This window comes from Muntiacus reevesi, chromosome X (genome assembly GCF_963930625.1).
Source record: "Muntiacus reevesi chromosome X, mMunRee1.1, whole genome shotgun sequence".
Taxonomy (NCBI): Eukaryota; Metazoa; Chordata; class Mammalia; order Artiodactyla; family Cervidae; genus Muntiacus; species Muntiacus reevesi.
The window spans coordinates 121101996-121112663 of NC_089271.1; the positions used below are offsets into that span (position 1 = coordinate 121101996).

The 10668-nt window shown below is 39.1% G+C and overlaps 1 protein-coding gene across 4 annotated transcripts in view; it reads right to left on the minus strand.

Moving 5' to 3' along the window:
- The window catches only part of SLC25A14 (solute carrier family 25 member 14), a 34643-nt gene extending 24704 nt beyond the window's left edge, over nt 1-9939 (minus strand). Inside the window, exons 1-5 of one of the 4 annotated variants that reach the window (XM_065915159.1) lie at nt 9841-9921; nt 9540-9710; nt 4514-4607; nt 3010-3157; nt 418-512 (exon numbers count right to left, since the gene is read on the minus strand). In XM_065915159.1, the coding sequence (XP_065771231.1) occupies nt 418-512; nt 3010-3157; nt 4514-4577 (307 nt within the window). In that variant the 5' untranslated portion in view covers nt 4578-4607; nt 9540-9710; nt 9841-9921. Of the gene's footprint in view, nt 1-417; nt 513-3009; nt 3158-4513; nt 4608-9460; nt 9711-9840 lie in introns of all 4 variants that reach the window. The other 3 variants (XM_065915156.1, XM_065915155.1, XM_065915158.1) reach the window with 3 other exon arrangements.
- Between the last annotated feature and the right edge of the window lie 729 nt (nt 9940-10668).

Consider the following 10668-nt stretch of genomic DNA (forward strand, 5'->3'; position numbering starts at 1 on the left):
TATAGCAGCAAATAGACATATGGTAATGCTGAATGTGGGTTAAGATGACCATATTTTATGTATATATAAAACCACTCTATCTAACCAAAGCTTATTAAAACCCACAGCTAGAGGATTCCTTATAGTTGAAGTTCTCTTATAGACGAGGACAGCATTAATTTTCTCAACAAGTTTGTTCCATGTTCCCTCTGTGATGACCAGAAGCCTTTTTTTGTTTGACAGGAAAAGGGACAAACTTGAAGAGCAGATCCCTCAAACCTATAGTGGGATTAATCTCAAATCAGTACAAGCTTAGTTTGACCTTGCAATGACTATTATCCATTCTCAGACACCCCGTGATTAACACTTCTCACTAAGCACAATTTTAACAATCCCTTTGAGTGTTATCTCAAAAGAGAATGAGGAGTCTACACTGACCTTCTAAACGTTCTACAAATAATCTCTTCAAGCTCTGGTAAATGCCAATTTTAATGGTGCCATATGATGCTTGTCTTAGTAAAGCAGGAGCAATTCTGCCAAAGAGAAAGAAAGAAAAAAAAGTTATCCTTATCGTATACTTGCAGATTATACATATCTAGACTGCCTATTCACTTCCATCACCCACCTCGTTCCATAAAAACAGCAAAATATGCATTGTTTTCAAGTATCCATGGAACATGTACCAAGAGAGCATATTTGGGTCATAAAACAAACCTCAAAAAATTTAAAATAATTGATATTATATACAGTATGTTCTCTCACCATAAAGGAATTAAACTGGAAATCAGTAAGGTAAGGAAAACTCACAAACACTTGGAAATTAAATGGTACTTCTAAACAATCCTTGGGTGACATTGGTGTATTTTTTAAATACATAAAACTGAATGAAAATGAAATTTCAACCTTTTACAATATGTGGGATGCAGCCAAAGCAGTGCTGAGAGAGAAATTTATAGCACAAAATGCTTACATTAGAAAAGAGGGAGAGTCTCAAAATCAATAATCTAAGTTCCTACCCTCACGAAACAAGAAAAAAGAAGAGCAAAATGAACCCAAAGCAAGCAGAAGGAAGTAAATAATGGCATAAATTAATAAATTTGAAAACAGGAAAATAGAGAAAAATCAATGAAACAAAAAGTTATTCTGAAAAAAGTCAACAAAATTAATAAACCTCTAGTAAGGGTCATGGTAGTAACAGGAGAAAAACAGTAAGTCACCAATATCAGGAATGACATGGGGACTAGCACTACAACCCTACAGTCATTAGAAGAATGGTGGGCCAGTTGTAAAGAATCCACCTGCAATGCAGGAGACCTGGGTTTGATCCCTGGGTTGGGAAGGTCCCTTAGGAGAAGGGAATGGCTAATATTCTTGCCTGGATAATCCCATGGACAGAGGAGCCGAGCGGGCTATAGTCCATGGGGTTTCAAATGAGTTGGACATGATTTAGCGACTCAACAACAATAAACACCCTTATGCTATAAATTCAACAACTTAGAAGAAATGGATTAATTCTCTGAGAACCACAAACTATGAAAATTCAATCGATATGAAATAGATAATCCAAAGAATCTCATAACATCTAAAACATTTTTATTTATAATTTAAAAGTTTCCAAAAAGGAAATCTCCAGGCCCAGATAATTTCACTAGGGAATTCTACCAAACATTTAATAAATTAACACCAATCTTACACAATCTCTTCCAGAAAACAGAAGAGGGAACACTTCTCAACTTATTTTATGTAGCTAGTATTACCCTGATAACAAAACCAGAAAAAAACAGTATAGAAAAGGAAAACTACAACTCAGTATCTCTCATGAACTTAGATACGAAAATCTTTAACAAAATATTAGCAAATTGAATCCAGTAATGCAGAAGTATACACTATTACCTGCTTCATAGATTTTTTTTTGAAAATCCACATTAATTCCTAGCAGTTGCAGATACAACTTTAATCTTATCCAGGAGACACCAGAGCCAAGATTTCACTCTATTTAAGTTCTGCTTATAAACTGGAGACATTCTCACTCATACCTCCTTTGAGATTCTTCCATATTGCAGAATTAAACTTTAGCAGTTATAAATAGAAAGACAGCAGCAATTCAAACAGTTAAGATTTTAAAATGATGACAAAACATGCATATTTCTGGCTTTATTGCTTGCTATCTGAAAAAAATATCTTGTGATTATCTGTGCCGATGAAAGAACAAGGTAAAACACATGATCCATGACTCACTTGCTTCAGGATGTAATTCTTGATTTTTTTTCCCCAAGTAAATTATCTTTGAAATTAAGTCCAACATAAGTTAATAATAAAATTGATATCCATTCCCAGAGCAATAAACTGGGACCCTAGATGCAGAAGTGGACTAGTAAATTGGCAGCAGATTAAACAACACAGTGGACAATAAGCCACCAACTTATGAATAATCAACAGATGATTCCCCCCCAAAATGGTAGGTCTCCCTCTCTCTTATTCTTCATTTTCTGTTTAAACTGCCAGAATGGTATTTCTTAAAAGAGGAAAAAAAAATTTAAGTCATGATTTGGCAACTCAGGAAGAATATCACAGCAATATATACTGTCAAGTGGTGCTCTGCTATTCATGGTGGCTATGGATGACTCTCAGAAAAACAGGACAAAGCCAGGGCTACACTGAGAGATCTATTTTAAAAATGTATTACTTATAGCCAAATGAACACAAAATCCAAAGCTCAAGATTTACAAGCAAGTGAAATATAAATTGGCACATCAATATTGAATTATATTTTGTGGCAGCGTGGATGGGATGGAAGTTTGGGGGCAAATGGATACATGTATATGCATGGCTGAGCCCCTTCACTGTTCACCTAGTACTATCACAACACTGTTAATCAGCTATACTCCAATATAAAACAAAAAGTTAAAAAAATACTGAATTACAAGTTGAAATGGTGAATGTAAAGGGCACAAACTATCGAATGCTGAACTACACGGCTTCTCAAAAAATTATTTCTATTCATGATGTCAGGAAAGAATCCATTCTCACCCCGAATACAGAGCCAATACACCTTCTTCTTTATAGATTCGGAACAAGGCATGAAACATTCCTCGGTATTTTATCTCTTTGAAGCGCATATCAATACTTTGGCCTTGAACTTGAAGTCGCGTTTTGGTCAGGTCCACAGGGAAAGTTCCTATGAAGTAACACACTCATTTATAAGTTTTCCCAGAGAGTCATAGTCAAATTTTGGATGAATTCAGGCCAATGGTAATTTTTAAAACATAAGGCAAACAAAAGGCATAGATCTTCACTAAAATATCACTATCAGAGGACAAGGGCTGTATATGATAAAGTGAAATGTACTATATCTAGGCAGCAGGATTTGACCCACAGTATAACTGAAACTGATATAATAAACTGCTTTAGCACAGTCCTAACACACTATAAATGCAAAATAACTTACATGTTGTTTTAATTTCATCTTAACATACAATCTGGCAATTATCTGTCTCTTCCTTCTGCCCCACCTCCCACCTCGTCTCCCCACTTCCCCCTCATAAAATCTCCGCAAATTTTTGCAAAGAATATAGGAAAGCATGGGGTCGCTGCTCCACATACTCTTAAATACTGTTACAAAGTTTTGTGGGTTTTTCTTTTATCTGTTTATAAGAAACAGTTTTCTAGCATTATGCAAGATAATAGTAAAGTCCTAAATAGGACTAAATAGCCTACTCATCTGGTTCCTTGGGTAATTCAGGACTAACCAGCACAGTTTAGCAGGAAAATTTCTTTAACTAAACTTCTTTCTCTTATTATATCAACACAGACAAAGTAGTCATTATATTGGCAAAATGTTTCAAGGACTATTTCAAGGTCTAAAACTAACACAGTGATTATGCAACTCTGGTCACTGATGACCCTGATATCATAACACCAAAGTTCAAGACAAGAAAGTCAAGAAAAGCTAGTGGGGTCACTTAACAAACAATTTAGGAAAGAGAATCTGGAAAATGAAAAACAATCTAAAAAGTACTTCAAAATTAAAATCAAAAAGAAGAATCTGGTTTAATCTTGTTGGTTAATTTTCTTCCAAAATGGGAAAGAGGTTTGAAAAAAAAGGAGTTTGAATACTTACTAAGAAATTTATGAACAACTTAGCACAAAGGAAAGGCCATTAGTATAAGAATATAGCAGAAACTGCTATCTTACTGAACTCCTCTATATTTTCATGCATACTTCATAAGCCTAGCAAATTAAATAATTAAACCACCAAAACAGCGTCCTAAGTTTGACTTTTCTTAAAGTCACTTGCAGTAGTAGTACTTTCCCAGAAAATATTACTTGATAGCATTGAGATAAGTTTTTTTCTTATTCTTAATTGAAGGATAATTACAGTATTGTGTTGGTTTCTGGATGATCCATGTTGATGTATGAGACAACAGTTTTTAAAACAAATAGGGCAAGCTTCTTTTTCTCCACTTTTAACCAAAAATAACATTACCATATCTATACCCTAAAGGAGCAGATATGTCAGTTTCCACATTCTTACCAAACTCAGCAACAATAGAGGCAAGGCCGCCATATACAAAGGGTTTCCAATTCAGACCAGACATCTCATGGCTTACAGTGGCACTTTTCTGGTGCTAAAAATAAACACAAATCAGAACAAGGCACAAGAGTGAGGAGCACCTGTCAGTGTATGATCACAACTTAGAGCAAACAAAACAGACATAGAGAAAAACCCTACCAAGTGGAATGACACAAAATGAAGGCTCCTGTTTTATGTGATAGATGACCATGATTGTGTTCTTTACTGCCTTTCCGTAGGGGTAAGTGTGCGATTCACTCAAATGTCAACCTGTGCACTTCACGTTCTCTAGTTTCTTTAGTGTTTTATCCCCATCCCACCTGAAGAAGAAGTTTCAGTTCATCTAACACACCCAACTTAGACATTCAACTAGACAATTACAAGTGAAGGAATCTGGAGTTTAAATTACATAGGCTGAGGCATCTCATAAAAGCAGTTCATGGTACCGTTAGCTTGATTCAGGTGCAAAGCACAGACTGGCATCACTACCCTCTCAAATTCTTAGCCCTCTCATCTCTCCACTAAACTTTATTCCATCTAGCTACTTTCCAGCTACACAAAACCTCCTCCCACTAGGCCCAGGCCAAGTTAAGCACCTTTTCACCCTCCTTGTTTCTCTGAGGAATGACAGCAACATGGATGATGTCTCTCTTCTCTCTGACATTTAACATATATCCATCTAGTGAATCTCCTTGTCCCTGTCCTTTTAAAGCACATAAATACAAATACTGTTTTTCTTTGATGCTTGAGTTCTTTAACAAAGTATTCTACTCTCAGTCCTCCTTACCTCCCTCCCCCTCCTGCCCCCATTAGACCTGTCACCTTCAATCTTTTCAGCCTATTTTCTTTTCCTGCTACTCCCAGCTATTTCTCTCTGGAATTTTATTTTCCCCACAGCTCTGCCTTCTCATGAGTGATTTTCAAATTTTAATGGGCACCAGAATCACCCAGAAGGCAGATTAAAACACAGATTGCTGGGCCTTACTCCTGCAAGTTTTTTGATTGGTGGTCTGGGTCTGGCCTGAGAATGTGAAAATTTGCAAACAATGCTGATACTTTCGAGCTTTAAGACCTACTGCTCTAGGCCTTGCCTACTAAATTCTGGTCCAGCTGGAAGCTATTTTCTTAGGATGGCTTCTCAGATTTCTCTTAAATGTTCCTTTTTCAGATCTTCAAGGTCTGCCTACTATTGAATTTCAAAAGCAACTTCAACTGGTCTTTGGCCAGGAATGAGGATTCGAAAAGTTAGACTTGCCTAGATTTAAATCCTGGCACCACCACTTATTCATTCTGTGATCTCGGGCAAGTTATTGAACTACGTGTGCCTGAGTTTGCTGAATTGTAAAATGGGGATAAAAATAAGTACTATATTATAGGATTGTTGTGAAAATTAAATAAAACACATAAAACTCTCAGAAAAGTACCTGGCACCTAATTCAACAACTATTAGTTACCATTATTACATTTTTTGAATAGTTAAGTACTCAAATATATATATTTTAACAGATAATACTTACTGCCCACCTCCCCTACTGCCCAATCTGGGATTAGCACTGAATTGACAGTCTCTTTTTAGAGGAGACAAGGTTTTGTTTTGTTTCCGCACAAGGAATCCTCTGTAACTAAGCACAGAAAAACAGCTTTCCAGAAAGGATAGCTAACATGTAAACAAAGGTTTAAGAGGCCACAAAAATAATTATGGAAACTTCCTTTCATGCATAGTATGATCAGCCAGTCCATCTGACATACAGAGTCGGCAATACATAGCTCTTTTGGAGGAAAACTGTTTAAAAGAATTCTAAAAAGCCAAGTAGGAATAAGTACTTTAAATATCAGCTGCAGCTTGCAAGAAGAATCTTGAGTACTAAATACTACCTTATCAACATTTTCAATTATGCCCATATTTTAAGACTACAAATAATAGCAACACATGACACACACAATGAGAGGGTAGACGTGGAAAAGCAAGGAACTGGCATGTCCCTTTTCTAAGTTTAGGGGAGGCAGAATGCCCTTTCCATTCACTAATTTAGAGATTCCCCCAAACAGTCAAACATTTCAAAAGGCAGCTATGCTTCTCTCCAAGGCTCTCTCTTTATAACTTCTTTCAACTCTTCATTATAGAATATAATTTATTCTTCATTATAGTCAAGCCTGACTTGACTACCTGCTACCCAGCCTTTCAATAAAGATGTACTCAGGGTTCAGAGAATAATACTAATGCAGTTAAAGGCAGGGGGCAAAGCCACAGCAGGGAGCAAAAAGACCAGTCACAGTCTCTGGTCAGTTAGCCCAGTAGTTCTTTAATGAAATTTTCACAATTGTGAATTGAAATAAAGAAAATAAGGGCACCAAGTGCCTTTTTTCAGCTAAATGTATCTCATTTAAAGGACTATTAGAAGATGAAGTTCTTCCTATTCCTGGAGCATTTCTCAAAAATCACCTTTCTTATATGAAATGTAATAGTTGGTAGTTGATTTTATTTAGTGTTCTTATTTGGCAAAATAAGACTGGCTACCCTAATTTGTGACCCCTCCCCACACTTTCATTTCAATTTTACTGGTCCATGAAGCCTAAAAGTCTGGGACCACTGCCATCTTCCCACTCCCATCTGATAGTAAATTTCTTTCCCTCCAATGCAGGGAAAGAATCTTGTTATGAAGAAATCCTGTACCATCCTTAAGTCTGATTTTAGACATTCCTTCCTCATACTGAGCCAAAAGTCTGTCTTCCTCTAGTTTTCACTCATATTTTGGAGGCAGTATGAACAATTTATTCTTTTCTCCTAGGGGAGTCCTTCAAATAGTTAAAGACAGCTACCATTTTCTCCTACATCTTATTTTTTAGGCTAAATATCCACCAATAATTTTTGTTGTTCTCCATATCACACTTCAATTACTATGATTAAAATTGCAGTCGCTTTTATGGGAGTCATATCACACTACTGAATCATTAAAATGTCAGCTATAATCTCCAAGTCTTTTACATAAGGCTGAATACATGCATGCATGTTATGTCATACCTATTCCACAGCTGTGTAATGCTCTTTTGAGCCTTCATTTATCCCTTCTATATCTTAAATCTCAGGCATACAAATAATGACTAGGATGAGGTTTATGTTCTGGTTGCCTCATGTTATTTTCTCTCTTAACTAGGTAAGATCCCTGAAGGCTGGCACCTGGTCTCATAGTACTTTTTATAATCCCTAAAATAGCTTACACAGAATTGGGTACACATCCATTAAATACTTGGTTGGTTCCAGCGTGATGTCCTTTAAGAATGTATACAGCCTGTATCTAAAAGGTTACAGGGGAAATCAGAAAGATAACTTGCTGGACCTGACCAATACTACACTCTGTACATGACACTTTGCTGATCCTCAGAGACTCTCTCCCTAGGTTTTTGTTACAGAAAATTACTTGTGTAAAATACTCCCCAAAGGATTTTGATTTGTGGGTTCTAGCCCCAGATATGGGTAGAAGAAGCCACATTTGAGTTAAAATAGAAATACAGTACCTTAAGTATTTTTATTGTGTAAAGAAGCCAATGAAAAATGCCTTCAAAATGCAGACACGTGTTCTTAAATCTGACTAAGGAAAATTTGATAGCCTAAAGAGTGAGAAGAATGTCCTAGAACACAAGTTACATAATCCTGTCACACTACTGCAAAGCTCTGGTCAGAAAAATCCAGGTGCTTTTCTTGGTTTCTCCTTTAAGAAAGAGTAAGCATTAGATATTCTCAGATTCAGAAGGTAAAACAGAGACTCAAGCAAATGTTTACTGAAGGCATACTAAATGCCCAAATGTGCTACAGATACAAATGTCATGTTTAAAAAAAACCACATAACATGTTCTAACACCATGACAATATTTATGTTTCCTGGATAAATAAGGAGATGGGTGTGGGGATAAAAGTTGTATGAAATATAGCACTTGCCTTTCAAGAGCTTATAATCCGGTGGAAGAAATCAAAGTAGTTCATCAGAGAAAAAAATGTGCTAAACTATATAGCACAAACTTTAAGTGAAGGACAAGCATGGAAAAGGAACCAATCCACGTGAGCTTGAATAATTTGGAAAAGCTTATGGAGATGAGAGAACTTAAAGTGGGCCTTGATAAAGGGCAGGCAGAATATTAACAGGTGTACGTAAAGGAGAGGGTAAGGGGAGAACAGGCTGTATACAGACTGTATACAAATTTGGAGAAAGACACAGCATGTGGAGGCAAGCATCAGTATGGTTTGTTCTCAGAAGGAAGAATGCAACCCAACTAGAACAGAGAATTATTTTATATCAAAACAATATATTGTTTACATATTGTTTATATTGAAACAATAGCAGACAAACAGTATGATAAGGAACAGAGTCAGTTGAAAGGTATGAAATCAAAGTGAGTGTGGCAGGGTGGAAGGGATACTGTAAATTTTTGAATAGACTAGTGACCTGAGGAAATCTACCACATTTTCGTTAGCCTACTAGGGTTGAAGCAAGCAATGCGTTACAAACGGGAGAGGCAGGGAAACTAGCTTAGGATGGTGTGAAGTAAAGCTGACAAGATGTTTGTTGGCAGCAAAGTTAGAGATAAACTTCTAAAATGGAGACACAAATGAACTTGATGATGTAGGGAATGAAGGTGAGGGGGGAGTTGATGATGACTTGAAGCGCCCCTGGCCTGAAAAAAAAAAACAAACAAGGAAACACTGACAGAGAACTACAAATGTCCCTGCTGTTACCTTGTCTGAGAAGCTAATTCATATTCATAATGGCTGTCATCCCAATCAGTTAGCTGAACTGCATTTTAATAGATGCCTTCAATGCCTTGATCTCAAGGAGTGACAGGGGATAGAAACTGAAAGGCAGCACCTTTCAACAGCATCCCTCAACTAGTACAATGGAGGTGTTTGCTTACTCCGCTTACAATCACGGCCGCCGTTGCAAACTCCACCCTTAGAAAAATAAGGATTATTCCGGGAAAGATACCCATTCACCCTCTGGGTAGCAGGATCTTGCCAGTTCCTCAGCTGTCAGAGCGAGTTCGTGGAGAGAAGGGAGGCGCCTTAATGAGGCGGCCTCCCTGGGGGGTCGAGGAAGCAGGGTTCAATCGAAGAAGAAGTAAAACCACCGATGCCAGAAGAGTGAAAAACAGGGAAGGGACTCAGCTGAGGGGAGAGAGAGATCAAAGGACCGTTAAGCCTCTCCCAGGTCGGGAACCAGGCCAGCCCGGCCCCGCGCGGCCTGGCGCGGCCCAGCCCCGCTCCCCAGCCTGGAAGTCCAGGAGCTCCCCCTCACCTGCTCGGGCTCATCGGACGACTGGAAAGCCGAGGCTCCCACAGTCGGAAGCGCCACTGCAACGCCAACCCGGAAGCATTGATACCAACGGAAGTAACCAAGTTGTCGCCTCGGCAACGGTGGTACAGCCATCCCAACTCCGCCCCTCTGAGCCTAAATACGGAGGCGCGCTAGAAGAGGCGGAAATGACAAGAGTCTTAACGGGGGAGTCGGGCAGGCTACCGGCGCAAAGGCCCAGAGGGGAAAACCCGACTTTAGGGAAGTGCAGGGACAAGAGGCTAAGGCATGAGAATTTGGCAGCTTCTGCAGCTAACGTGGGTGCAGTGATGCCTTCTTACAGTATCACGACCCACCTCGCGCGTGCAAGGTCTAGGGAAAGAAGCGGGGTGGCTACGAGGGGCGGAGCGCCTGCGCGCAGAGTACGGAAATGGGGGAGCGAGAGGGGGCGGGGCAAAGATCTGAAAAGTGGGAAAAGGCATGAGCGGTATTTAGAGGGATGCCTGAGCTAGCGGAGGGGCGGGGGGGAGGAAATGGGGGCGGACGAGACAGAAATAAAGATCAGTAAGCAAATAACCTCAGCATCAGGTCTGAGGTCGCCAGGCCCTCAAAGCATGGTTCAGTTGAGTTCAGTTCAGTTCAGTCGCTCAGTCGTGTCCGACTCTGCCACCCCATGAACCGCAGCACGCCAGGCCTCCCTGTCCATCACCAACTGCCAGAGTCCACCCAAACCTATGTCCATTGAGTCGGTGATTCCATCCAACCATCTCATCCTCTGTCGTCCCCTTCTCCTCCTGCCCCCAATCTTTCCCAGCATCAGGGCCTTTTCAA